At 54.3% G+C, this 27,717-nt stretch overlaps 1 protein-coding gene across 2 annotated transcripts; it reads left to right on the top strand.

The window, feature by feature from the left end:
* Nucleotides 1-26,205, top strand: SPOCK2 (SPARC (osteonectin), cwcv and kazal like domains proteoglycan 2). 2 transcript variants are annotated; one of them, XM_006063012.4, is made up of 11 exons: nt 933-1,439; nt 14,396-14,404; nt 14,780-14,825; nt 15,085-15,199; nt 16,095-16,209; nt 17,831-17,945; nt 18,366-18,485; nt 18,989-19,207; nt 20,640-20,702; nt 22,188-22,325; nt 22,422-26,205. In XM_006063012.4, exons 1-11 carry the CDS (start codon nt 1,251-1,253, stop codon nt 22,565-22,567), a joined length of 1,275 nt encoding a protein of 424 aa, XP_006063074.2. In that variant the 5' UTR covers nt 933-1,250; the 3' UTR covers nt 22,568-26,205. The 2 variants fall into 2 exon arrangements, with proteins under 2 accessions (XP_006063075.2, XP_006063074.2); XM_006063013.4 differs by lacking the exon at nt 14,396-14,404 and having other exon boundaries at nt 1-1,439.
* The last annotated feature ends 1,512 nt before the right edge of the window (nt 26,206-27,717 follow it).

Raw genomic sequence — 27,717 nt, 5'->3', positions numbered from 1 at the left:
CTTTTTTTTAAAGTTTGTTTGTTTTTTCAATAAAAACAATCCAGGGCTTGGGTCCCAAAAGTTTAATATGTTTTGTCCTGTCAGATTATCTGTTTCCTCTTCAATTTATTTGTGATATAAACCTTGCCCCATTTCTGCTCCGATCCTGGGACTGTGCCCAGAAATGTTTTAAGTCAACACATTTCTAAAGGCAGTGATAAAGATCACAATTTTAACAAAAACACCTCAAAAAAACCAGCCTCCCCACACCCTCTTCCCCAGTGACTTACTAAAATCAACTTGAAGTCAGAACCGTAGCAAATGTGCCTATTTCAGATTTGAAGCCTCAAGGCAGATGAAATGGCCAGACATTTGCCTTTTAGGGTTGCCCTCAGAAGAGCTAACAAAAAGGGTGACAGCCTTTAAACAGCTGCCTGGGGAGGAGGACATCTGCCTCTGTTTTACCAGCTATTCAGTGCTCAGGCCTTGCCTTGAAAAGAGCATGTGGGGCTTGGCAGCAATAGTTCTGAGGCAGCCAGTTGTTATATGGCTTTTGTCTTAACGAAGCCACCCATTATTGTAGAGCCATAACTCGCAGGAAGCCAGCTGTCAGGGCTGTGGCGCAGGCCCATCTGGGTGGGAGGCAAGGGGAGAGAAGAGTGTCTGGCCAGATTCCCTTTTAGACACCTGAGCCTGGTTGGCTTTGTAACCGGAGAGTTTTGTCTTTTCCTCACTCCCATCTTCCCTGAGGAGGCCCAGCACCGATTTTGATCTCTACCCTTGGAGAGACAGCAGGGACATCTTGGGATTTGGATTCCTTGGTTTGCAACTCCCTAAGTGCTGGGCTGGGCTAGGCTGGGCTGGGCTCTGCAGCGGCTGACTGGCATTTGGCGCTCCGATTAAGCGCTTCCCTTTGAAATCTACCCCCTCCTTTTTTTTTTTTTTTTTTTAAAACCAGGTATGATGATGTCAAACGTGATGCTGATGCTACAGTTACAGACACGGCCCCTACTGGCGCAGCCTCTCTGATTCTCTCCTCCTCTCCACGTCCAGCGCTGGGTTGTTTTTTTTTTTTTTCAGACAAGTGCATCTCCTAACCAGGTCACATTTCAGCAGCGACCCACTATCCGTCTGTCATCGGAGTCAGACCGCAGGAGGAAGGCTGAGGAAGACGAGGACGTTTGCCTCGCCAGCTGCGGGGTGGGAAGAAGGACATTAAAATACTGCAGAAGTCAAGACTCCCCCACCCTCCAGGTCGAATTCAGACCACGATGCGCGCTCGGAGCTGCGGGCGGCTGGCGCTGCCGCTGCTGCTGCTCTCGGCAGCTGCCCTGGCCGAAGGCGACGCCAAAGGGCTCAAGGAGGGCGAGACCCCCGGCAATTTCATGGAGGACGAGCAATGGCTGTCGTCCATCTCGCAGTACAGCGGCAAGATCAAGCACTGGAACCGCTTCCGAGATGTGAGTCTGCAGGGCCAAGGGTCCGCGCGGGGGTTAGGGAGGGAGCTTCGGAGCAGAGACCCTGGGGCCAGGAGTGGCGGCTGCCCATGGCAGCCACGGGCTCCCGCAGCCCAACCGGGTAATTGCACTGAGAGTAAACAGCGCGCACCCACTGGGCTCCTGAACCCCTTCCTCATATTTCCCTCAGCCCCGGAGCTGGCGACCCCCAGTCCCATACATACATGCCCCGAGCGAGGAGTTGCTCTGGGGGCGTGCGTTAGCGATCAGCTCTCCTCTGCAGGCTGGATGCGGAGAGGGGTGCGAGATGCGGAGGGCAGGGGGAGGAGGCAGGCAGGGAGGGACGGGAGCCCTGGCTTTGAATGGGTCCCTGACCTCTTTTTTTTCTGGCGAGCCACCCCCAGGTGTCCCCAAGGTGGGTGGATGCTGCAGGTTCCACATACGGGCCACTGCGGAAGGGGCAGGTCTGGGTGGGGCCGGCGGGGAAGGCAGCATCTTCCTGTGCTTGCCCTCTATTTCCATCTTGGGCTTTGGGCTGGGGGCGACAGAAAGGACCGGCCCACGGTTGGCGCTTTGAGTTGGGGTCAGGGGGGCGCTCTGAGCAATCCTCCTAAAGGCGAGATGGTGAAAGGCGTGTCCGTCCGTCCGTAATGGGGGGCGGGTGACGGCAGTGAAAATACCATAGGCCACCTCTGGGTGGCCGCCAGAGCCAGGTCTGGGGTTCCCATTGAGGGACACGAGCACTAATGGAGGATAATTTTCCAGGACCAATCTTTCATGGGGTAGAACGACCCAGAAGTTGAACCTCCAACCTGGAGGGAAGACTCCCTAGCCCAGTAGACTTGAAAAGAGTAGAGAGCCCAGTAGCTGGGTCTGGGGACCCTTTGCATACGCCCGCTGGAACCCAGCTTAACCTTGTGCGGAACTTTGCCGTGTAGGGGGTGTGGAGGTGGCTGCGGAGGAGCAGGCAACGCTGCAGCACTTTGTTTACAGGCACCTGTAGATCAGAGGGGAAACTGAAGACTGCCTTGTTCCCAGAAGGGGAAGTAGGAGCGAGGAGGGGCGCGCAGAGGGCGTGGCTGGGACCCAGAGCAGGGTGGGGGCGGGGTGTGAGGTGGAGGATGGGCCCGGATGCTCCAGAGAAGAGGAACGCTGGTGTCCACCACCCGGTGCTCTCCAGCGCCCTAACCCCAGGAAGCCTTTTCTACGGCCCCAGTTCTTGCTTCTCCAGTTCAGTTCCCTAGATTCCCACATCAGACCCACCTAGTATAACACCGTGACCTTTCTCATCTTATATTGTATGCATCCAAAAGTTCCTTAGCAATGCGTTTAGAACACACATGCTTCATGTGATAACCAGCCGAATGATGGGAGCAGGCAGATACGCATCTTTTTGTTACCCTGAAACAAACGACTGTTTATCTCCAAAGTCAAACTGGTGGGTTGTAATTCATCAGAAGGACTCGCCGGCTGCCTGGTCCTCAGGGCTGAGTGTCCTGGGCCCCAGCCTAAGGTTTGCCCCGCCCATGGCTGGTCCAGCGACAGGAGCCTGGCACTCCAGCAAGGCCTCTTCCGAGTCCCCTGCAGGCCCAGCTCAGATTAGCTGCAGTCTCCTGCCGCTGCCTGGGAAGCAGCCCGGCCACAGCAGTAAGAGGGTGGCAGCAGGCTGGACCGTCCTGAATCCATGTGTCACTGGTCCAGGCCTCCCTCTGACTCTCTGGCAGTTTGCTTTTCTAAAATGGAACTGGTGAAGGTCAGAGAGAAAAGAAATGCTTACTCAGAGCAGTACAAGTTTAAAAATAAAAGATTCCTCCCCACCTTCCTTCTTCCTCTGACTTCCAATAGCCAACTCTGTGGGTGAGGATAAATGACTGACTCCATGACCCCCTGGCACAGGGCTGCCCACCTGTCTCCCTGTACTGGTGCCAGTCACTTCCCACTTCCTCCCATGCTCATCCGAAGAAAGGCACCAAAATGAAATTCTGCAAGATCTGCCTCCATAGGATTCATGGAAAGCTTCAAGGCATGTAATGGTTTGGAGGGTCTCAGGCACTTTATAGGGTAGATTTCCTCTAAAACCCCATTTAAGGTAGCCCTGGCTATAGGAGAATGGGGTCAGGGAGAGAAGGAGGACAAGGAAGGCTTGGCAGGAGGGTCTGGCTGAAGGGATTCTTTGGCAGCCTCTGCAGAAATGCGGGAGGCTGCTAGCTCAGAGCCGCTGCACTGCATAACTCTAGGGGTGCCATCATGTGAATGATGCCCCTGGAGTGAGTTGTGCGGTGCGCAGACCATACACGGGCCATGCCAGGACTGCAGATCATTGTCATCCCTCCTCTGTTAGCAGAGGCCCCACTTCCCACCCTAAGGACTGAAGGCCTTCTAGTTGGGCACAGTAGCATTGGGCTTTATGTACCTTTCATCAAGCAGGCTTTCTTGAAGCTATGTTCCTTGGCTCCTCAAAAGAGAGGTAGGAGTTTCTCTTGAACCTCTAAGGCATTGCCAGGTTGAGCCAGAATCTTGTTGATTATCAGTCACAAAATGGTGCAGGGCCCCCACTCTGCCTTGGTGCAAGGGAAGCACACAAGCAGGGAGAGTGGAGTATTCTTGGGGAAGAGGATCAAGGAGTCGAGTGTGGGTGGGGGCAGTGTCTCATTAAATGGTTGGACCAAATTGAGGGCAGGAAGATTGAGGGAATCACGTCGAAGCAGTCAGGAAAACCAAGAAGAGAAGGAAAGCATGGCCATGGTTCCAGTGTGGAATTGGTCTGAGCTGGTCAGCCAGGAATTCAGCTTAGCATTCTTCCTCTGAGCAGTAGGATTATTGGGAGGGGTGGGGGGTGGTAGGGGGTGTTGTGAAGGGTTTACTGACAGAGTAATCCTCTTCTCCAGTGGGCCTGGGGCTCTCACATGTGTCTGGATAGATCGCTTTTAATGCCTTGTGTCCTGCTTCCAGGGAGGAGGGAATTTCAAGTCAGAGGAGCTGGGATCTGGCTGCGCCCCAATCTGTGCAGGCCTGGACTTTTCGGAGCCCTGCTCCCCGGTGCTCCCCTCTCTCGATTTAACTCCCTGCAGAAGTGGGTGGATTTTACTGCAGTCTTTGGAACAAAGCATCCAGGGCCTCATAGATAGAGATGGACACTTGAGAGGAGACAGGCCATTACGCAGCATTCTTCCAGGCAGGCTCCAGGAGCTGGCTGGACAGTGCTGACTCCTCTTTATCTTCTTGGCTCCTCTGCTTTGTACTCCACTTGGGTTACATTTTAATGATATTTATGAGTGTCCAGCACAGCGTTGGGCACCCGGGAGGCACACGTCACTGGCTGCAGGGGGTGTTTACCTCTGCCAGTCCCTGCAGTCAGCACTTTATCCCTGTTCTCTCTCGTGTCCCCCGCCAGCACCCTGTGAGATGGTTACCATTACTCTGTAGTCCACCCATTTTCCGGCTCAAGAAAAGGAGGCCCTGAGAAGCTGAGTAACGTATCCACTATCAAATCACTAGCAAGCGGCAGAGCTGGGGTTTGAACCCAGCTCCTCTAACTCAACTTTGCTTTTCAAGATCTTTCCGCCTAACACTTAGTGGAGATGGAAGAGAAGAGCCTACCCTGGCTCGTGTCCTATGGGTTCAAGGATGCCTTGCCAGGAGCACCGCCTCCTCGGAAGGAGGGCTAGGGCACTCAGTGTCTTCGGCAGCCTGCCACCAGCCTGGCCTAGCGACCCTCCAGAGGCAGCTCTCCACCTAGGAGAGGCGTGAGGCCTGGGGTCAGGTTCTGACTCTTCCGCTGCCTGGCCACACAATGCCAGGTACATCACATAACCTCTCTGAACTTCAGTTTCAGTCTGGGAGACTGAGCATGAAGACATCTTGTCTGAGGGCTGGAGGGCATCCATTTCAGGCAATAGAGAAAGAAACTTCAGCCCCATAGAAAAACCACCAGATGGATCAGTGTTTCTGGGGCTGGTTCACACCAACCTCCATCTCCATGAGAACAACACCGGTGTATATGCCCTAATTCACTCACTTACTGCAGATCTTAGCCCCTCCCTGGAGCCCAGGACTTCACCATGAACCTAGGGTCTGGCCCAGGTGGTAACCTGCTAGCTACTTAGTGATTCTCATATATGAGAATTCTTATATATTCTCATATGTTTATATGAGCACCAAGTAGGCCAGTAGCAAGTTTCAGCCACAAAGAGGCTCCCCTCTCTCCACCTCACACAGCTGAACCAGGGCAAGTGTGGGATTGAGCTGCACAGGTGTTTGTGGATAAGTGTGGGTGTGTGAGAAGAACCCCAAACTGGGTCAGAATGGATTCCATCATTGGGGTTTCAGAATAGGAGGCTGGGCCCCCTCTGGCCTCCACCTCCTCCAGCCTAGTTTCGAATCCTCTCCCACCCTGGAGGAGCTGGCATCACCCAGAGCAGTGTAGCACAATGAGGGGCTCTTGAACACCCAGCAGGGCTCCAGGCCCTGAGCAGAGAGGGACAGGAGAGGGCGAGAAGAGCACTCTGCCTGGAGAGGCTGTCTTAGTCTCCTCTTGACTTCCAGGCAGTCTGAAGAGGATGGCCAGCCCACACCACCCCTCCATTCTCCAGAAGGTCAGTGGGCTCTCTGGAGGAGTGGGAGAACTCTAGCCTACCCTGAGCCCCAGGGGCCCCGGGAGGGCTCTCGGCTTGTCTTCCTCCCTGGCAGAGTCACTCCCCTTTGCCAGCCCTTGATTTTCCTCTGGGTTTAATGGGCAGCCCTTGTCATCCTGTGACTCAGGAAGATGGCACTTCTTCCGGAGCCCACCTACAGCCCCTTCACCTGCATGAATCTCTCACCGCCCCCCACCCCCACCCTTGCTACAAGCTGAGCAGCAAGACTTTGGGTTTAGGGAAAGGATTTTCTTTTTTGCTCTTTAGGGTAGCATTTATGACCAGATCAGCACTGAGTGTGTACTAACCAGAGACAAAGGAACCTGAGAAATGAAGCCTAATGGCATCCCAGGGCAAACACCAGTCTGGGGATGGCCATGTTGCCACTGTGTAAGGTTCCCTTGCAGGTATCACGTGAGTCTTTTTAGTGCTGTAGACGGGGAAAATGTGTCTGTGCTTGGTGGGCAGACCCAGGCCCAGCTTCAAGCTAGGGTGATGTGATTCTTGAAATGTCCCAGCCTCTGATCCCCTGAGGGCTCAGCCAGTGTTCAGTTGTCAATATAGCCCCTTCCTCGGGATTCCTGCCACATTTATTGGCCATAAACTCACTTGGCACATGTTGGTACTGCCTCCCTGCATCCTTTACACTGTGGGCTTATAAAGAGTCCTCCTGCTGGTATGTATCACGTTCCTCCCAAGGCAAGTCCCTGAGGGCAGGGTTTAGAGATAGACTGCTTTGTGACCTTACACCCTATCCTCAGAGCATTGCATGTGGCTGTGCACATAGTCGGTGCTCCGTATAAATGTATGCACCATGGAATGTGAGAGCCAGGAAGGATTTCAACTAATGTGTCCTCTGAGCCCCTCCTTCTTCCCTCCCGGTAGCAGCGCCATGGGTTCAGGTGGGGCTTTGGGCTGAGCCATGCTGACTGTTTGGGGTGCTCTCTTCCCCTTTCTGGGCCCTGAATGGTTGGGATAGTCAAAGCTAGAACCCCAGCACTGACTCCAGTGATTCATTTGTACGATAAGGGAATGAAAGATGCCAGGAAGGAAGATTGCCCTCAGGCCTCCCTGTTTTCCCCATGTTTATCATCCTGGACCTGGGTGCAGCCAGCCTCCTTTCTCCTCGGTGAGGGGGTGCATAGGGGACTCAGAATTTCCCCCCACCTCAGTGGGCCCAGAGAGCAGGTCACCCTCCATCAGACCTGTGTGTGGGTGAGCACAGGGCTACCTCAGGTGGCAACCAGGTTCCCCGAGACAGGGCATCCTGCCCCTCCAAGTATCTTCCCCTACATCTGAGAACAGGTCAAAGCTGCACACAGCAGGAAGGACAAGCCAGGCCCAGCCAGTGTCTTACCCCTGCTTGGATGCAAGCTGCTGGCTCCTTCCCTGATCCCTGGCTCCTTTGCACAGGTTAGAGGACATGGAAGAGTCTAAACTTGTTCAGGCTCCTTTTCCGCTCTTCTCAAAGTTCTCAGTTTAGGAGATTTGGGCAGCAGAATCATGGAGCCTTGGCAGCATTAAGCGCTGGGCACTTGCAGGTAAAGAAAAGGACCAGACACAATGCCACGTGCTCTTTTACGACCCCATTCCTGTGCTTCCTCAGCTCCAGTGTCTGGGCCTCCTCAGAGAATCTTGGATTGCAATCCTGCCCCCCACTTATGTTCTAGAAAGGAAACAGAGGTCCTGAAAACAGAACTCCAGGCCTGCTCTCCCCTGTTTCTCTCTCCTGTTCTCTGTCTTCTGTGGACCCCTGGGACCACTGCATGAACCGGAAACCCAAGGACTGGGGTCTGAGATGCCCCTGGAGCAGTGGAGAGCTCAGGCCCTATGGAGTCTGGGGGTGGGGTTGGGGCTGGTGCAGGCATACCTGAGGCCAGGTAGAGATCCTGGCATGCAGGGAGCAATAAGCACATTTTTGTCCTCCAAGGAAATTCCTCCGAGGGGAGAGGTGGGAGGCAGGGAGTCTGCCAGATGCCTGTCTCCGTCTGTTTGTCCAGGCCTCACACAGCCTCCACCACTCCCTCTGAGAGAGGGGCAAATATTTAATGACTGCCCCCCTCCCTTCTCAGTCTCCTCCGTGCGGAGGGCGCTGCCTCCTCAAGATGCCTTCTGCCTGGGCATGCGATGGGGGTGTCAGCCTCAGCTGAGGAGGAGCCAGGCGGCCCCCACTTCACCCCTGCTCGTTCCTTTCTGGGCCCCTCCCTCTGTGCTCCCTGCTGGTTTGCAGGGAGGCACAGCAGAAGCCCCCAGCCACAAGTTCCCCACTCCTGGGCCTTCTCAGGGGACTGGGTTCCATCAGAGGTTCCCTCACCTGAGGAATGAGGCAGAAATAATGCCAGCTACAAGGCTTTTCAAAGGTTGAGAGAGGCCTGGCCCACTTCCATTTTTAGAGGTTCTTGATCTATTAAAAAATTAAGAAATGCCATAATAGGGTTACAGGCGTTGTGGTTTCTTTAAAGTCTCACGATGCACCTCTTTCCGCCCTGTCAGCGCATCTTAGAGCCTCAGCTGGAGGCAACGTCAGAAGTCTGCATTTGAGGCTCCTTGTGACTATGAGACCGGGAAGTACCTCTCATCTGTCCCCCAGACTCCCCGTATGTGCCGAAGAACCCAGCTTAAGTGCTCCTGTTTTGTGGGTTTTGAAAGTGTATGGCTTTACAGTTTGCAAAGTGCTCTCACAGCCACACTGAGTCCCTCCACACCTCAGGGAGGAAGGCAAGAGGGTCATCCTCACTTTGTAGACCAAAGGCCCTCCAGCAAGGCTCTCCAGCCCACATCTTGTTGGCAGTCAGAGGCCAGGCCAAGTGGGTACCCAGATTCCATGCCAGGGCGGGGGTAGGCGGTGTCCGTCTCCCCATCACGCTGTGCTGCAGAGAGGCAGGTGGAGATTCGCCCAGGTGGTTTTCAGCCCTGGGGCGCTGCTCTTCTGCTTGATTCACTGCTGCATCTCGTTCTCCCCACCAGATGGGAGAGGTTGGGAGAGATTGGGTTAATTCAAGCTGTGAAGTGAGCGGGTGATTCGGGTGCTAATTAAAATGACAGGAAGTAAACAGCACTTGGAAACACCCAGCATGTGCCCCCCTAAGCCCAGCTAGGCCTGCGCACTCACCACTGTTTCTCCCCCAGCTTGGCACAGTGGGCCCCGTCTCCATGGCAACCGGGCTGAGCTGCCGAGATCAAAGCAGGAGATGGGTTAGCTCCAAACCAGCCCAACCAGGGGTGTGTGAAGGGATTCTGGAAAATGCCTGAAGAAGGGGGGCCCTTCTTCAGAGGTGTCTTCCTCCACCACTTTCAATCCCTCCATTCTGGTACAAGACTTCCAACCTAGGGGTTGGAACAGAGCTGGTGTGGAGGGAGAAGTCACTCATGGGCTGGGGTTAGTCCTCCTGGGTTCGGTTCTGAGACTTTTTTTTTTCTAACATTTAAGGAACAGTGAGAGTCCTGATTAGGGGCACAGAGTCTGGAATCCCAGTTCTTGGAGTTCTAATACTTTTCTGCTGTGCTATTTGACGTGTGATTCTGCATAAGTCACTTAACCTCTCCAAGCCTCAATTTTACCACCTGAGAAATAGGATAATAGTAGTAATTTTCCCTTAAGTGTTTATGAAGAGTAAAATGAGCCAATGAGTGTGAAATGTTTAGCACAATGCCTCCCACGTGGTAATTTGTGAGAAACTATTAGCTGTTCTTGGGTATTTTTATTATGTGTTAGGTGCTGGGCATAGAAAGGTGAACTTCATATGGTCTCTGCCCTCAAGAAACTGGCCATCTAAAGAGGTCAGAAGCTATGGCATTGCTTCATGTAGCCAGAGTAATAATAAACTTCTACTAGGTACAGTCGGCCTGAAGGAAAACTAGATATGGGGCAAGGTTTGGGAGGATAAAGTTTGAAAGCTGAGTTTTGAAATACGAATTGAAGTTCCGGGGGCTGGATGCAAACACATTCCAGAGCGGGAAGAAGGCTCTGCCGAGGCCTGGCCAGACTGAAACATCTGTTGGAAGGACCTGGGGACAGGAACAGACTGAGAGAAGGTGAACTTTCTTCTGTTGGTGACTGGGAACCTGTGAGAGTCTTTAAATATGATATTTATTGTTTTTTTTTTCACCTTCATTACAAAACTAATACATGTTCATTGTAGAAATTTTGGAAACTTATGAAAAGGCAGAAAGATACCGAAATTCTCTATTCCTCTCCCCAGAGGAAGTCACTGTTAATATTTTGATTTTAATCCTTTTTAACCTAATCATCTTTAAACATTTTTTTTTCAAAATGAGAGAAAGTTGCATATTCAGTGAAGGGTTTTAAGATAGGAGAAATATGATCAGAATTATGTTCTAGAAAGATCCCTGTGCCTGCAGGGGTTTGGGAGTTGGGTGGGGCCAAGGGAAGCCCAGAGGAGACCCTGAAGTAATTGAGGCCAGGGCTGCTAGGGTGGCACCAGTGGGTGTGGGGAGGGGAGGGCAGGCTGGAGAGAGAGCAGCGGGTGGAGTGGGCTTGGTGTCACGAGATTTGAGAGAATAAATTAATGTGCACTTCAGCCACAGCATCCCCTTTGGACTTCCCTGGTTGCTCAGACAGTAAAGAGTCTGCCTGCAATGCGGGAGACCCGGGTTCAATCCCCGGGTCAGGAAGGTCCCCTGGAGAAGGAAATGGCAACCCACTGCAGTATTCTTGCCTGGAAAATCCCATGGACAGAAGAGCCTGACTGGCTACAGTCCATGGGGTTGCAAAGAATCAGACAGGACTGAGAAACTAACACTTTCTTCACTTTCCAAAGGAAAAGGCTTCAAGCTGGAGGTCAGGAGACCTGGGGTTAGTGAGTTGGCCTGAGTATCTGCTTTGTGTGAGGTGTCCTCAGAAGGAAGTGAATGACTGCTCTTTTTCCTCCCTGAGGCCCACCTTGAGAGCAAATGAGAGCATTAGACACAAGAGTCAGAGCTGGAAGGACCTGACACCTGAGGGCTGTTGCCATGGGCTCACTCAGCTGCCTGCTGAGCGCCAGGGGAGCCCAGAGCTGCCTGCCCTGTGGGCTTGGGTGGTGCCAGCAATGGAGGGCTGAAAAAGTTCCTCAGGTGGTTCCGATGTTCAGCTGTTGCTGAGAGACACCCCAAGAGGACAAGTGACTTGCCGAGGACTCACAGTGAACCAAGTTTAGAGCAAACCGAGGGTCCAAAGTCCTTGCTACCCATTCCCCTTGTCCCCCTAAGAGCAAAACTTTCCTGTATAGGGTTAGGGTCATAGGGTTGGGCCCAGATAGGAAGTCCTGGCCCAGCTCTTCATCTGTCTTGGGACCCTTGGCCTATTGCCCTGCCTCTCTGAGCCTCCATTTTTTTGTGGAGCTGATCCTATCAATTCTGCCCTATTCACATGAATCTGAGAATAAAAGGAAGACAGACATAAAAATACATGGAGAGGACTTAATTTAAAAACACCATGACTTATAAGCTGCTTATATATCCCAGCCTTTCCCCATGGGCCTCAGTGAGAGGGGCGATGAGGAAGTCCAGTGGGTGACATGGCAAAGTGCTGAGCATCACTGGGTGTGGCGGTGGTCATGGCTGGTTCTACTACCAGATGAAATAGATGCGCTTTCCCTTTGCCTAGAGCTTTGGGTCTCAGCCTATGACCTATCTGCCCTCCAGCCTGGCCCTGGCCCCAGAGTACTGGAGGTGGGCGCTTCCAAATCCCGATTTCTCAGGAGAGGACAGGGTTGATCAGCAGCAGAGCCGGGATGGAAACAGGCCTGTTTCCTGAGAAGTCTCCGGTGCCCTTATCAGACTGTTTTTCATAATTGCTAGTGAGCCCACTTGGGTACCATAAATAGACACCACTGCTTTGAAAGGCATTATTCACACTTGCCAACAGATGCCTCCTTTGTACCTTATAGATGGACCAGCCCACACCTGACCTTAGGAGCTCCTAAGTGTGCCCCTGGTCTCTGCCTCCAGAGCAGCCATTCTCATGTCACCCACTGGACTTCCTCATCGCCCCTCTCACTGAGGCCCCTTGGGGGTGACCCTGCTCACACCCCTGTGTCTCTGGTCTCCCAGTGGTGGCCGCGCTCTTCTCCACTTTGCAGGGGCCCCTCGTGTAGCCTCTCCCTACTCATTTCCTGCCCCTGCACTATTTTTCCATCTGAATTCTCTGGTCTCTTCTGCTATAACAGCTTTTATTTGTTGAGTATTCTGTGAACACCAGGCACTTTTCAGACCCTATCTCCTTTCATCTCTGAGTGGTCCCAGGAAATAGATGCTAAGCTCCAACAGGCCAAGGTGCTTGCCCAGGGTGTGCTGGTGGGGAAACGTGGGCTTCTGTGTGACTCCAGGGCCCTCTCTTCATCACTCTTTTCTGACTAGCTGCTCCCATTTTCCTGGGAGTAAGGGCCCTGGGATCTAGAACCACTTAGGCCTCCCCCTACCTCATCCACAGCAGTGGAGACAAGGAGCTCAGCTAGAACCCAGGACAACACTTGTATACAAAAGGGGCTCAAACCTTGTATCCTGAATGAGAGGAAGGAGTCCTACCTTTGCTCAGGTTGGGGTGGGTGGGGATGGCTCCCCACCAGGGCTCTCACACAGCAACTGGACAGGGAAAGTCCCTTTCTTAGAACTCTGCCTTCCACCAGCCCACTTCCCCCTGGATTTCTAATCAGAAATTCTTGGTATTGACCTTTGAGAACCTACTCGGTTCTGAGTCCCAAAGGCTTCTGCTCACAGCCTGGTTAGAGGTTAAAGCAGCAGGGTAGGGCCAGAGTGAAGGGGGAGTGAGCGGTCATCGAGGCCCTCGGCTGACACCCCTCCTTGGTCCAGTTCAGGTGTGGGTGGGTTCTGTGGCACACACACCTCGTTGGTTGAGAGCGGGTGACTCACACCAGCTACTTCCCCTGTCCTTTTCAATAACTTCATGCCCACTCCCCTCCCAAAGAATACGGGGTCGGTGAGAAGACCCCAGTTCAGTGGAGACCAGCCTCTGCCTTTGCCCCGACTTATAACTGTAGCCTCAACCACTTGGCCACGCTCAGCCTCATTTCCCATCCATGGTTGAGTAGACACCGGGGGAGGGACCCCTCACCCTGATGAGTTCCTGGAGAAGAAGGGCTGGGTCTGGGCTGGCTTCCTTTGGTTCTGGCAAACAGGGAATTATGCTGTAGTTCCCTGAGGGCTGCCCTGCAGTCTCTGTAGAAGCTTGCCCAGGGCAGGACACAAGAGGACTCCAGCTGCCCTGTGGAATCAGTTGGCTGCCTGAGCCAGGAGCTTGGGCTGGCCTGTCCAGTGCCCAGGGGGCTGCCCAGGCCAGGTTCCCTGGAAGCCCCTCCTGTGGCCTTCCTCCTGCTGCTCCTGGATCCAAGGGCTGGGGACACTTGGCTGCTTGGACACATATGTGGGTTATTACTTCATTTTCAGATAAAAGATATCTAGCATTGGGTGAACTTTATTGAAGCATCCTTTTTACCTGTGAACACCCAGCACTCACTGTTGCCTTGGGTCCCTAATGGTGTGTTGTATCCAGCAGAGAGTTCTATGCTGGGCACCTGGAGACCTGGGCTTTGAGATGGTGGGACCTGGATCAGGTCCTCTCTTGTCTCTGGGCTTCCTGGCTTCTCCTGCACACAGCGGGGGCTGGGACAGATGACCTCAGAGGGGCTTTTCAGGATTTTCTGAGTCAGGATTTGCAGCTGGATGGTGGAACTGAGAAAGCCATCAGGAGGGGCCACGACCCCCCTTTCTCTCAGTGCACCATTTGAGTTCTGCAGGAAAGGTAGATGTTGACTGAAAAACAGTCCCCAGGCAGCCCAGAGGAGAGGCCCGTTCTGCCTCACTTGCATGGTGGGCAGGTGTCAGTTGAGGCGACTGCCCAGGAAAGGACCCTGGCAGAAGGAGAGAAGGCGTTTCTGAAACAGCCAGGGCAGAGGCATGAGAATCCCTTCCCAGGCAGTACGGGCCCCTCAGACATCCGTCCTGGTGGTGGGACCAGGGCTGGGCCTTTGGGACCATCTTCAGGGCCTGGAGTGGAAGGATGGGACCTCGTTCTCAAAGCCCTGATCCTCACCTCTACTGCTCCTAAGGCCAGCCCTGAGTGTGCCCAGGTCTTAAGCTTTCTATTGTAAAGACATAGGAATACCATCTTCCAATTGGAGGTCATAGAGATCAGAGGACCGTAGCAGTCAAAGATCGTTGCCCAGCACCCACAGTCACATGATGAAGGCCTGGGGAGCCCTGAGACCTTGTGGTCTGAGGATAGGCCGCACACTAAAATCACCGTCTGTCCCTCTCTCCTCCTGCTCCATTTCCTGTGGCCTGCTGCTGCTGCCCGATCCCTAGGAGGTAGAGGTGAGTTCTGCCTGGGGCCCCCCTGCATATGTATCTGTAGCTCTACACCCCACTCTTCTCCCTTGCACCCTCACCCCAATTTCTCCTTCCCTGCAGCATTCAGTGTGGGATGAGGGGGGGGGGGTCGGAAATAAGGAACTTAGGGATAAGGCCAGAAGGGATTCCGGACATGGGTTTAGGGGCTAAAGGTCTGGGGCAGGCAGCTGGCAGGGCCTGGGTAGACAGGGTCACCTGGGAAGCCACCAGAATAGTGGCAGTTGGCATGGGGAAGCAGTGGCCTGGGCCCTTGCTCTGTTGGCCCTGGAGTTGAACTTTGGCTCTAGGTTGTAAATCTTAGCCCTTTCCTTCCCCCTCACCCACTATGTCCTTCCCTAGGATGACTACATCAAGAGCTGGGAGGACAATCAGCAAGGAGATGAAGGTAACATGCCCCTCTTGCAGGGGAAGGTGACTGATACCCATGAGGACTTGTGACCAGAGGGCAAGTCCTGACTGTGGCCTTGGAGGCTCCTTGGGGAGCCAGGCCCAGATCGAGATGAGACTTCCAAGTTGAGGAGCTATGGTTATCAAGGGCTGCTAGTGAGGGGGGGCTTCCCAGCTCAGAAGTGGGGCTGTGGGCTCCTGGGCTCTCTGACACTGAATCCCAGACGGCCTGTGTCCTAACTGTATGTCCCCTGCAGCCCTGGATACCACCAAGGACCCCTGCCAGAAGGTGAAGTGCAGCCGTCATAAAGTGTGCATCGCCCAGGGCTATCAGCGGGCCATGTGCATCAGCCGCAAGAAGCTGGAGCACAGGTGAGGGCCTTGGGGAGGTGGAAGGGCTGGAGGGGGTTTGCTTAAAGAGCAAGGGCGGAACTGATCCTCTCCTAGGTAACAATTATCTTTTGCTGCAGATCAAACTACCCCAAAGTTTAGTGGCTCGAAGGGATAAATGTATGTTATCGTACAGTTTCTGAGGGTCAGGAGCGAGACATGGTTTTATTGGGTGGTTCTGGCTCAGGGACTGTCAGGAGGTTCCAGTCAAGAAGGTCTCATCTTCATCCCCTCTCTGCTTAATCATATAATCAGAGACCGGGGAGTTGGGATTGCAATCTTAGATGCCTTTAGGGGCCTGGCAGGTAATGTATATGCATGAAGAGAGAGCTTGCATTGGTGATGAACCAGTCTGGGAGGCCCAGGCCCTATGGAAATGCGGGCCCAGGACTCCCATATCTTTCATTTTACCTAGGCCAGAAATCCAGGATTCTTTATGTGAACTCTTCCATTTTGTAAATGTTGGCAAATAACCCAATTGAAAACAAAAATCCTTGGTGGTGCAACAAAATTCGGGTCTACAGACCACAAGTGGCCCTTGGGCCATCAGTTTGCAACCTCTGATTTGACCTGACCCCTTATGCGAGTACAACTCCCATTTACATCTTACAGTTGAACCTGGAGTTGAACCTGAGGGCCCTGCTGGAAAGGGGAAGCAGGGAGTGTCTTTGCTCTGCCTGATTGGTTCCACTTTTGTGAGCGAGAGGAGGGTCTGACTGGGGGTGATGGGAGGGTAGGCGGGGGCAGGGAGGCAGCTGCAAATGCTGTAGATCACCAAGAGCAGCTTCTTGTTGGAAGCAGTCTCCTGAACCCTCCCTTCCCCTGTCTCTCATGTTTGCTTCCATTCCTGTACCCTCCTATCCCACTCCTCCTGTAGGATCAAGCAGCCTGCTGTGAAACTCCATGGAAACAAAGACACCGTTTGTAAGCCCTGTCACATGGCCCACCTTGCCTCTGTCTGCGGCTCTGATGGCCACACTTACAGCTCAGTGGTGAGGAGCCATGGTCCCAGGTGGGGTGGAGGGAGGGTGCACTTGGGGCCACAGGGAGCAGAGAGAACAACTCAGCCAGGCCTTCTGTGTGGCTCCCAGTAATGATGCGGGGCCAGGCGCGCTTGTCAGCACATCAGTGTGGCCAGCCACAGTGCCGGCACCAACCCAGGAGCCTGAGACCCTGCGCCTGACCTTGGGCAGGTGAGGGGTGGGGCCTGGAGGAGGCCGGTAACTACAAGTCAGAGCAGGTGAGGGAAGGGCTTCAGGAAAACATAGAGGGCAACGGAAGAAAGGAGTTCTGTCATCCAGGTGTTGGGGGTTGACATCTTTCCGTGGTTGGGTATCCATATGGACAGGATGGTTCACCAGCAAGCACCAGGCATTCTGGGACAAGAGGAAGTAATCCTTCGTGAGATGACAGTGTGGGAGGGAATGGTGGTCAGGGGAATGAAGACCAACATTGTAGGGTTTTTGTAAGGGTTAAATGAGACAATATTTGTGAAAGCATAGACTTTAAGTACCATAGAAATGCAGGTGCTAATTGTGAATGCTCCTACTGGCAGTGAGGACTTGTTTGGTGTTTGGAGGGCATGCACTGTTAGCTGGAGTTGGGTTCTAGGCTTAGGAACCCATTTGGGGTATGAGGCACATTTAAGAGTCATCTGCTATGGGTGATGATTGAAGTTGGGGAGGGGATGAGGTCACCAGGGAGAAGAGGAAGGAAAGAAAGAATAAGCCAGAGGGCAGAAGCTGCCTGGAGGAGGCAGAGGGTTACAGAGGAAGCAGGCAGAGCCAGTGGGGGTGGGGAGGAAAACACCAAGTCACACCACCTGAGGGCAAAGCGAGGTGTGGGCAGGAGGCTGTGGTGTGAGGGTCCCTGCTCTGCCCAGGGCGGAGGTGGAAGTCATTAGAAGGTCTGGATTCCAGCTCAGCCCTGTGGCCTTAGCTGAGTCACTGGGCCTCTCTGAGTGTCCGTGTTCTCTGCTGAGCACAAGAAACACAATTTCTCCCTCATGGAGCTGAGGGGGACCAGGTGACATCATGTTATAAGATGCTACCAGGACCTGAGTTTCATAAGCGGTCATCCCATGGGGAGAAATCAGACACCACCAGAGAAAAATGCTTTAAAAGCAAGGAATAAATGAACCTCTCGGAAGCTCTAAAGACCAGGGAATTAGCAGCAGCAGCAGTAGGTAGTAGCTGTTTGTTATCAAGAGAGCCCATGGAAGTGACTGTGGGAAGGCCGTGAGGGAGAGGCCCATAGCTGGTTACCCAGGGGCCAAGGGACTGTGGGGAGGGGGAGGAGAGGCCAAGAGGGCAAGGAGGGGTGGGTGCCTGAGAGTGAGGGCATGCAGGTACCCTGGGAAGGACAAATGTGCAGAGAGGGCAGGCTGGTGCAGAGTGGGGATCCCGGGAGCATTTCATTTCCCGCTTTCCTGGGCCTGCTTCCTCTGACCAGTGTGCACCCGTGGCCTGCAGAGGGAGTGGGAGGGCCTTTCTGCGCTATTTGCAGGTCTGGCCCTCCCATCTCCAAGGTGGAAGGCAAATGTGGCTGCCATGGTAGGCTGGAGGGTGCCCCCAGCAGTGCCCCCATCACCCAGCAGACTTTCTTGTCCTGCAGTGTAAGCTGGAGCAGCAGGCGTGCCTGAGCAGCAAGCAGCTGACAGTGAGATGCGAGGGCCCCTGCCCCTGCCCCACAGAGCAGGCCGCCACCTCTACCTCCGACAGCAAACCAGGTAACCAGTGCTGGGCCACGGCAGGTTTGGGGTGGGGGGTGGCTTACTGCCAGGGCTCCTGGGGTCCTCCTTCAGAGCTCTGAAAGGGCAAGGGAGGTTTGCAATGGGAAGGGAGAAGTGACCGAAACCAGGAACAGGCCTGAGGGACCTGCGGAGCTGGAGGGTCCGGTTTGCATGGAGCAGGAGGGCTTGGCCTCATCACAGGGAGCCATGTGCTTTTGGTCCTAGGGAGTGAAGGGGAGGGGAAGACAGGAGAGGAGGAGAGAGTGCCTCTGGTTTCTAGCTCCCTTTCCCCCTGGCGCTCCTAACCACTGCCCGGCCTCCAGGCCTGTAGGGCACCACCCCCAGCCAAGAGACCATGCTTGCTGCTTCACCCCACCTTCACCCTCTACTCCTTTCTCCCTGTTCTGCCAACTACAGAGACATGCACCGGTCAGGACCTGGCTGACTTGGGGGATCGGCTGCGGGACTGGTTCCAGCTCCTCCATGAGAACTCCAAGCAGAACGGCTCAGCCAGCAGCGGAGCCAGCCCGGCCAGCGGTATGGGAGCTGCTTGCTGTGCCGGGGAGGAGGGCGGGAAAGTGGGGAGATGGGTGTGCACTGGGGCCAGTTGGCTGCACTGGGGAGCACCCACATTTCTCCCCCTCCTGCCAGACACTGAGTGCCGCAAAGAGCCTAAACTTAAGAACAAGGGGAGGTAGGCTTCACCTGGACTGGAGGGGTTTGAGTTAGCTAACAGGAAGAACTCCTTAAAATGGGTGGAAAGAAACTAAACCCTGAAATGAGCAGCCAAGGGAAGGTAAGGAATTACTTTCCCTGAAGGACTTTCTAAACAGGATTTTGACTGGTTTGGGTGGTCCTGTGAAGAGGCTGAGGGGTGGGCCTTCAGCTGTTCTTGAGTTTCTCACCCCAGTGGTCGGATTGATTCTGAGCTGTCCTGACCCTGAACAGAGAGCTGGGGCTGACAGAGAGTTGGAGGGATGGACAGACAGATGGATGGAGTGATTACCTCGAGCAGGTCTAAACTGTGGCTTTCTCCTCAGGGCTGGACAAGAGCCTGGGGGCCAGCTGCAAGGACTCCATCGGCTGGATGTTCTCCAAGCTGGACACCAGTGCCGACCTCTTCCTGGACCAGACAGAGCTGGCTGCCATCAACCTGGACAAGTACGAAGTCTGCATCCGCCCCTTCTTCAACTCCTGTGACACCTACAAGGACGGCCGGGTCTCCACCGCTGAGTGGTGCTTCTGCTTCTGGAGGGAGAGTGAGTGCGCCCCTCCCCAGGCCCCTGCCTGCCATGCGGGCTCTGCCCCCCACTCCAGGCTCCCTCTGGGAGTCAGGTGACTACCTCTTGGCCACCTCCCACCACCCAGAACCTTGCCAGCTCCCCAGCTTCCTGCACTCTTTAGCAGCTCATCTCTTGGAGCCCAGGGGAACCAGCACATGGACCCCCTTCCTCAGCAGGCCCTGAGTGGATATTATGGGTCCTGAAGCTTGTGCACTTTTGGAGGCCTACTTTGAGGAAGAGTATTAAAAACTACAAATGTAAAATTTCTAGGGCCCCTCAGAGGGCTTGGAAGAGACTAAGGGGTCCTGAAGCTGAAGCTTCATTGGCTTCTCAGTGATTCCACTTTTGAACCCATCTCATAGTATACGCCCCAAATATGGGTGTGCATGTGATCATTAGAGATGTGGTGTCATTTGCCAGCTTTTTATATCCTGAACCAAAGCGGGACACGCACCTAGAGACCACCTAGGTCAAGGGGTAACCATCATCGATGGGGAAATGGAGGTTCCAAGGGGTCAGCTGACCAGCCAGAGGTGGGGCAGCCCCTGCTCTGCCTCTGGTGTTTGGCCTGGTCCCCACTGTGGTCGTGTGGTGGGAGTGTTACAGCATCTGTGGCCCGAGGCTGAGGCTGCCGCTGGGGCTCCACCGTTAGCTGGTTTGGGACCCTGGGCGACTGAATGGGGAGATAACAATACCTCAGAGACTGTTGTGAAGATGCAGTGAGAAACATCTGGGTGCAGAGCACCATGTAAATCACAGCTCCCCCTGCAGTGTCTCATGTTTTGATCAGGCTCGTTGTCCCTAACTGTCCAGGCTCCACTCTCTCCGCATGGCTCCAGCAGCACTTATTACTCTCCAGGCCTTTGGAGCTCATGCTCTCTGTTCTGTACAGCAGCCGTCTAGCTGGGAGCTGATCTCATTTTACAGCCAGTCTGGCCTCATGCTGGGAAGGGCTAGGGGACTTCTCAAGGTCACAGACAAGTTAGATTTGGCTGCCAGTTATTTTCAGGCCTCCACTGAATGTTCCCTCCAGCCTTATGTTGCCCTGGAGGCCTCTCACCCTGGGGAATCTGTGCATTCACCCCCACCTCCTCTTCTGAATCCTGTTTATTTATCCCATGAGTCTCCAATACCCTCAGGGGGCCCTGGGGAGCCTCAACCCATCCCACAGCCTTGGAATAGCCTCTCTCAACTGGAACCTGGGTGTTCTCACCTGGCAGAGCCCCTCTGTCATTTCAGGGCACCTTAGAGGGATCAGTGCATCCCGCAGTCTGCAGTGTGTCAGAGCCCGGGTGTTTTAATTTTGCAGAGCCCCCTGCCTGGTTTCTAAGCCTTGGGTAGGGGGGCTCAGTGAGTCCCGTCAGCACCACAGGCTGGCCCCCATCAGAGGCTGCTTCTCTCCCCACAGAGCCTCCCTGCCTGGCAGAGCTGGAGCGCATCCAGATCCAGGAGGCTGCCAAGAAGAAGCCAGGTGAGGAGGCAGGTGCCCCAGGGTACCTCTGAGGCCCAGAGGCTCTAGCCTGTGGGTGTCATGGAAGATGCTGAGTTCAGAGGAGGCCCTGGCTTAGGAAGACAGGAGAGGGAAATTCCTCTCCTGTTTATCCTCGTGGTGAGGCAAGGTTTCCCAACCAGCCCCTCAGTGTGTTTTAAGCACTAATTTTGTGCCCATTCCTGCTGGGACTGTAGGTAGAAATACGGAAAGTTCCTTGAACCCTCCTTTCAATTCAGTTCAGTCAGTCAGTTCAGTTCAGTCGCTCAGTCGTGTCCAACTCTTTGCAACCCCGTGGACTGCAGGGTGTGTGCAAAGCTGAAGGGAGGACCCCCCCGCCCTCCCACAGCAGATGCTCATGTTCTCAGCAAATACTTGAGTGCCAACTCTGGAGAGACAGCAGTGAACCCTCGCAGATCAGAACTGATGGGCAAGACAGACGCGGTCCCTGGACTCATAAAGCACACAGGCTACTTGGGGAAACACAAGCCACAAATTGACACACCAGAAAGAGCTCCTGTGCGTGTGGTGCCAAGGGAGAGCACAGTGGACAGAAGTCAGCCAGGGGTCAGCAAAGGCCTCCCTGGGGTGCTGCTGTCCAAGAGGAGAGCTGAGGGGATGAGAGTGAGCCAGCCAGGAGCAAAGCCGAGGGCAGGGAAACGTTCTTGGGAAACAGAAAGCTCATGCTCTTGGCTGAGCGTGGTGGGTGAGCGGACAGATGTCCACGAGGCAGGTCCCATGGGGCCTCCCAGTTCCTGAGTGCAGCTTGGCATTTAACTGAGCAGTGACACCAGCGTACATGGAGCCACACTAGAACTTCCCACAAAGCCGTACTGACTGAGAGCCCAGTGGCCCTTGGGCTGGGTGTAGCGCCACTTCTGTCAGGAAGCCAGTCTCTGCCTCCTGGGAGCAGTCCTTTCTGGTCTGTGCTCCTGGAACGTGTGCACTGAGCAGCTGTCCTTTTACGCAGGTCACCCCACAGAGTGGGCAGTCTTGTCTATCCCTGGGGCCCCGGGGTGGGGATCTCAGCAGTCCACTGAGTGAACTAAGGAGCAATCTGAAGGAAAGTGGGTGGCCCCGAGGGCAGGTCAGAATCAGAGGGCTGGGAGGAAAAAGCTGGGCATTAGCAGGCCTAGGCGCAGCCCAGGATCCAGGGCGTCCAGCACAATGAGGTCAGATTGGCCATCCTACAGGACTGGGGGGCCGTGGAGGCAGATGGGATAGCAGGGGCTGAGCAGGTGGCTTAGAAAGGAAGGCTTTTTTGTTTGTTTGTTTCTGGTCAGTTGAACTGGAAGAAATGCTGACGTCCAGCCCTGGATGTCCAAGCTTGTTAAGTGGTTGGTAGCTGGTCTGGCTGGGCTCTGGTGGGGCCCGCGTGCTTGTGAGTCCGAGGTTCTGAGAGCCACCTCTCAAAGGAGCCCACACCCTGAGGCCCCTGCTCTGACCCTACGGGGCCTGCCCCACCAGGGATCTTCATCCCGAGCTGTGATGAGGATGGTTACTACCGGAAGATGCAGTGTGACCAGAGCAGCGGAGACTGCTGGTGTGTGGACCAGCTGGGCCTGGAGCTGACCGGCACCCGCACACACGGGAGCCCAGACTGTGGTAAGCCGGGGGCCGGCAGCCGGGGGCCCCGCTTGCTGGGCTGGGCTTCCCTGCCGGCAGGGTCCTAACCTGCCCCTTGGCTGGTTCCCCTCACAGACGACATCGTGGGCTTCTCAGGGGACTTCGGGAGCGGTGTCGGCTGGGAGGACGAGGAGGAGAAGGAGACGGAGGAGGCAGGCGAGGAGACAGAGGAGGAGGAGGGCGAGGCGGGCGAGGCGGACGATGGAGGCTACATCTGGTAGACGGCCCACGGGGAACCGGGGCAAGCCAGGGTGCTGATGGCCGGGGAGACACGGCAGCAGAGACCTGGACAGAAGCAAGCAGATTACAAATGGATCCAGAAAATACAGCCTAAAGGACCCTGGCTCCAATGGGGAGGACCAGACGTGTGAGTGCGCATGGCACGTGTGTGGATGCACGGCCAGGATGTATGACTGCGTATGCAAGAGTGTGTGTGTGTGTGTGTGTGTGTGTGTGTGTGTGTGTGGCATGCACTGACAAATGTGTCCTTGGTCCACACTGCTAGTGGCAGAGGGTCACCCAAAGGCCCCTAAGGCCTCCTGTAGTTGTTTTCTTCCATTTGTTACTTTTGAAATACGCACATTCACACATATGCACACCCTGCAAAGTGAAAATTGATTCAGAATGGCTTCTGTGCCCCCTTGCCAGCCCCCCAGCCCCATCCAAGCCGCCCTGTCACCCTGGGGTTCCTGGTCCTGGCTTTCTGTCCTTGCCTTAAGCAGACCCCTCCTCCTGCCCGTGCTGTTCCCCGCCCCCCCCACCCCACCTCCCCCCACCCCCAGCCCCATCCCTTCTGGAGTCAGGCCCTGGCCTGGTGGGATGGGTCCCAGAGGGGAGGGAGGGCAGCGAGCTGTCTGCTGGCCGGTTTGGCTCTGGTGAGTCAGGCACCCACCTTAGGGAGCCCTTTCCCTCTGTTGGACTCTCCTCCTAACCCAGGCCAGGGCGAGCAGTGGTGGCTGAGAAGCTGCAGGCAGAGGCTGAGAGGTGGGGGAGGAGAAGGACTCGCCAGGCTGCTGGGATGGTGAGGGGGGCCACGTGAGCGGGGGCCGGGGGGTAAGGGGGGTGGGGAGGGCCAGCGGGAGCTGCTTTTGCAGATCTCTCAGAACTCTTAGGAGTAGAGGCGGGGTCACCCTGAATGTCAGAAGAGCTCGGGTCCTTTCCTGCAGCTCTCGGTGGGGGCCTGGTCTGTGCTGCTCTGTGGAGGCAGTGGGTGGTAGTTGTGCAGCTGAGCTCCCTCTGTTCCTGTTGGGGTGGGGGGGTGCACACCTTCCCCATCTCCCTGGTTGGGGTCCCCACTCCAGGAACCTAAAGATCAGGCAGCAGATAAAGAGCCTGGGTCTTGCCAGTGTGTGTGCCACCTCCTCCCTGACCCCTTAATAAACGCTCCCCTCCCATCCAGACTGACAAAAGGCATTGTCCCTGAGATCCTGTGACGGAGGGGACAGCTGCAGCCTTCTGCTCTCAGAGACCATGACATTTCCCCGTCCCTCCTCCTCCGAGAGAGGCACCCCTGGGCCATTTCCAGCCCCAGTCCTCTCAGCTTCTGGGCTTTTCCCTCCTCCCCTATGAGGGATCCTAGGGCCGCTGTAGTGGAGGGCCTCTCAAGCGCTGGGGTGTTTAGGGCTGCGAAAAGTCAGAGGGGACGGGTCTGGGGTAGCCAGAATCTGAGGCCCTGTCTCAGTGCTTCCCCAAATCTGCTTACCAGGTGGGAGCTGGGGTGGATGAGCAGGTACCCCCTGGTTTGTTTTGTTTTTTTCCTACTCTGTCCAGTTCTCCCTGTTGAAGCAAATTTCCTAACACTGGTAAAGAATTTCTTTCCTGGGTTTGGGCCTCTGATGCCCTTTGGTGTATGGCAAGTGCTGTGTGTGTGTTTGAGTGTGTGTGTGTGTGTGTGTGTGTGTGTGAGCCAAGGGGGCCTGGCGTGTGAGGAGGAGCACCCTGTGTGCTGGGTGGTGGCAGGTGTGGGGTCCATGTGGTGAAGTTCCCTGGGCAAGCCTCCCAGCCTGGCTCCCTGGCTTCTTTACTTCCACCCTGGGATTCATATCTTCTAGGTCCTCCCTTGAGGGGAAATAACGAAACTCCAGTTAGCCCCATGAACCGCTTCTCATTCTCCAGCACAGTTCCGGCTGTTAAGGTGTCCCGCGCTGCCCCAGATCCCCCTTGCCCGTCTCCCACCCCGCTTCCCAGCCTCCCAGCCCACCCTCTGCTCCCCTGCTCGGTTCAGGGAAACACCGGTCCAGTCAGCCCTCTGCTCTCTGAGCGCAGCCCCTCTCAGAGCTACTTGAAACTTTGTGCTCTCACAGGATTGGAGTCTGTCTGTTTCCTCCCTCTGCCCTGGCTCAGACTTCTGGAACCGTGTCCTGGGCACAGCTGTTGAGGATGTTGGGGCGTCCTGGGGTGGAGGAGGGGCGCCCCTCTCCTCTCACAGTGGCCCTCCCCTCGTGGGGACACGCATCCTCTCCGTGTCTCTGGGTCTTCCGGCTGTGCACGTTTTTATGACCTTGTAAATATGTTGTAGAAAGAAAGCAAAAGACACTGAACTAGACCCTGGTGGGACTCAGGGGTCCAGCCTTGCCCTGTCTGAAGCCCCTATACTGCTTCACCCCACTTTCTGGGACCGAGGCCCCCCAAAGTTAGACCAAGCAGCTTGAGCCCAGTGGGCTGAAGGCCTTCAGGTTACTTCCTGTCAGACAAGGTGCAGGTTTCCTTGTGAGCAAGACTGCAGGGCTGTCCCTCCTCACTCCTTGGATGTGTGCCCTTGACCAAGCTGTCTGCCACCCAGCCTCTTCTGCACCCCTCTTCTCTGTGTCCTCTCTCTGTCCTGTCCCCACTCCCCTGGTTTAGGCAGGCAGTGGAATTTGAGTTGAGTTGAAAAGAGCGCAACCAGATTTTCAAAGAAATTTCTGGCCTGGCTCTAGAGCTGCCCTTGGCCACCCAGTCTCCTTTCCCCTGGGCGCTGGGAGAGACAGTCACGTCTAAATGGGACAGGTTGGAGTCAGAACAAACAAATGTGCCTTGAGAGACCACTCAGAGAGGATTCAGGGCAATGGGGAAGGAGGTGTGGGAGCTCAGGAAGAAGGAGGAGGGAAGCACAGCCGATGAGAGCATGAGGGGGCGTGACTGTGCCCCAGTACCCCCTGGGGCTGTGACTACACGTGGCCATGGCCACACGTCTGTCCTCATGCCACCCCACCTGGGCAGGCCACCCACTCACCCCTCATGAGCTCCATGTGCTTTCAGCTTCACCAGAGTGGGTGGGGGGTCCATGGGCATCAACCTGGGGACCCTCCATTTCACCAAAGCCTCCCCCTCAGCCCTTGGGGAGAATGAATGGCTAATCCACTGACCCCTGGCATCATCATGAGGCTGTGGACTGGCAGGGGTCAAAGGGAAGAGACACTGGGGGTGCAAAAGGAGACTCGAGACATCCAAGGAAGTCCCAAGCAGAGCAAATTGCTTTATAGCCTGAAGCCTACTTAAACTGTGTTATGTGCAATAACTGAGCTTAGAGTTAAGAATTGTGTTCAAGTGCTTGGATTTCCGTCTGTATATTTAAGTGCTGAAACTGTATCTCTCAGTAATTTTAGATGTCTTTAAAAAAAATCGAAAAACAAAGTGTTAGACCGTGTCTGTGCATTGATGGGCACTCAAGCGTCCCGTGGGTCACCCACCCTCTCCCCTGTGCCCCGCCTCCCTTTCACATACCCCCTCCCCCCCACCTCTACTTGGGGACCCTGCCTCGTGTTGTCTTTATCTGCCTATTAACTCAGCCTAAGAAAGCAAGTACACTTCACACATGCATAAAGGAAATCAAATGTTATTTTTAAGAAAACTGAAAATAAAAACTTTATAAACACCACCTACTGGCACTACTCTGATTATTCTCTCCCTCGGTGTCATTTTTCACAAAACAAGTTCCCAGAGTTCAGGCTTCTGGTCGGCAGGCTTCTCTTATTCAGTTTCATATGTTAGACCTCCATGAGGGTGGGGCTGCGAGGAGGAGCCTGATTTACTGGGGGAGGACCAGAAGCAACTTAGAAACATTTTTGGTATTATTATAAATATACGCGCTATATATACTTGTAGCTGCTAAGCTGCTAAGTCACTTCAGTCGTGTCCGACTCTGTGCGACCCCATAGACGGAAGCCCACCAGGCTCCCCCGTCCTTGGGATTCTCCAGGCAAGAACACTGGAGTGGGTTGCCATTTCCTTCTCCAATGCATGAAAGTGAAAAGTGAAAGTGAAGCCGCTCAGTCGTGTCCGACTCTCAGCGACCCCATGGACTGCAGCCCACCAGGCTCCTCTGTCCATGGGATTTTCCAGGCAAGAACACTGGAGGGGGGTGCCATTGCCTTCTCTGATATATATTTGTAGATAGGCCAATAAATATATCTATATCACAAAGCAGAGATCAAACTCTATATTCTGCTTTTTAAAATTCAGCCTATTATGAACCTTTTCCTATGTCATTAAAATCATTTGAAGACATGCCTTTAAAAAAATTTTTTTTACTTTTATTGAAATGTAGTTGATTTACAATGTCGGTTATTTTCAGATATACAGCAAAGTGATTCAGTAAAGAATATATATATTCTTTTTAGATTCTTTTCCATTTTAGGTTATTACAAGATATTGAGTGTAGTTCCCTGTGCTATACATAGGTCCTTGTTATCTATTTGATTTATAGTAGTATGTATATTTTAATCTGAAACTGCTAATTTATCCCTCTCCCCACCCCAGTATGACTGTAGTAGGTGATGTAGTATTCCACAATATGGATGTACTCTAATGAATTTAATCATTTCTCTGTTTTTTAATATTTCTATTGTTCCTAGTTTCTTGATACTCTCAGCTCTAGCCCTAGAACTTGATAACCATGACCTTGGTCAAGTCATCTGCAGAGGTGGAGAAGTCATCTCACAAGGATCACATAGAAGTGGTTTCTCAACAGTGAAGACCCTGCATAAATGTCTAGCTCTGCCCCTCGTGCCAGCCCATAGAGCAGACTTTGCCCGTCTGGCTGGAATAGATCCTAAGGAAAAGGAGCTACCTCCTGGGTGGGGGGAGTCTGTGTGCACTGGTTTTCTGCTCTCTCACACTTCTTACTGTCACCCGCAAGGTCAGAGGTCACCTGACCTTGTCACCTGGAGGCCCAGAAGTCTTCCTGGAAGGAAGTGTAAAGATGGATATGACTTGCCTAGAAGCTGCTCCCAGCATGCAGAATGCAGGAGAAAGTAGGTTGGAGATGGAGATGGAGATCCCTGGAAATTGGTTCATTCTCTGGGTTTGTGGGGACCTATAGTTTTGGAAGTAGGGGTGCCATGGGGAGGTGTGGGGTCCTTGAGGTTGGATTGGTCAGTGGAAGCATCTT

The sequence above is a fragment of the Bubalus bubalis genome, chromosome 4 (assembly GCF_019923935.1).
Source record: "Bubalus bubalis isolate 160015118507 breed Murrah chromosome 4, NDDB_SH_1, whole genome shotgun sequence".
Classification (NCBI taxonomy): domain Eukaryota; kingdom Metazoa; phylum Chordata; class Mammalia; order Artiodactyla; family Bovidae; genus Bubalus; species Bubalus bubalis.
Note: the sequence above shows the minus strand (reverse complement) of the source record. Positions and strands in the feature narration are given on the sequence as shown.

Bases quoted from the DNA above. Each gene is read 5' to 3' on its own strand.
- SPOCK2 (XM_006063012.4), top strand. From the start codon at position 1,251: ATGCGCGCTCGGAGCTGCGGGCGGCTGGCGCTGCCGCTGCTGCTGCTC. The intron at 16,210-17,830 runs GTGAGGAGCCAT...CTTGTCCTGCAG, and splicing joins GCCACACTTACAGCTCAGTG to TGTAAGCTGGAGCAGCAGGC. The intron at 19,208-20,639 runs GTGAGTGCGCCC...CTCTCCCCACAG, and splicing joins CTTCTGCTTCTGGAGGGAGA to AGCCTCCCTGCCTGGCAGAG.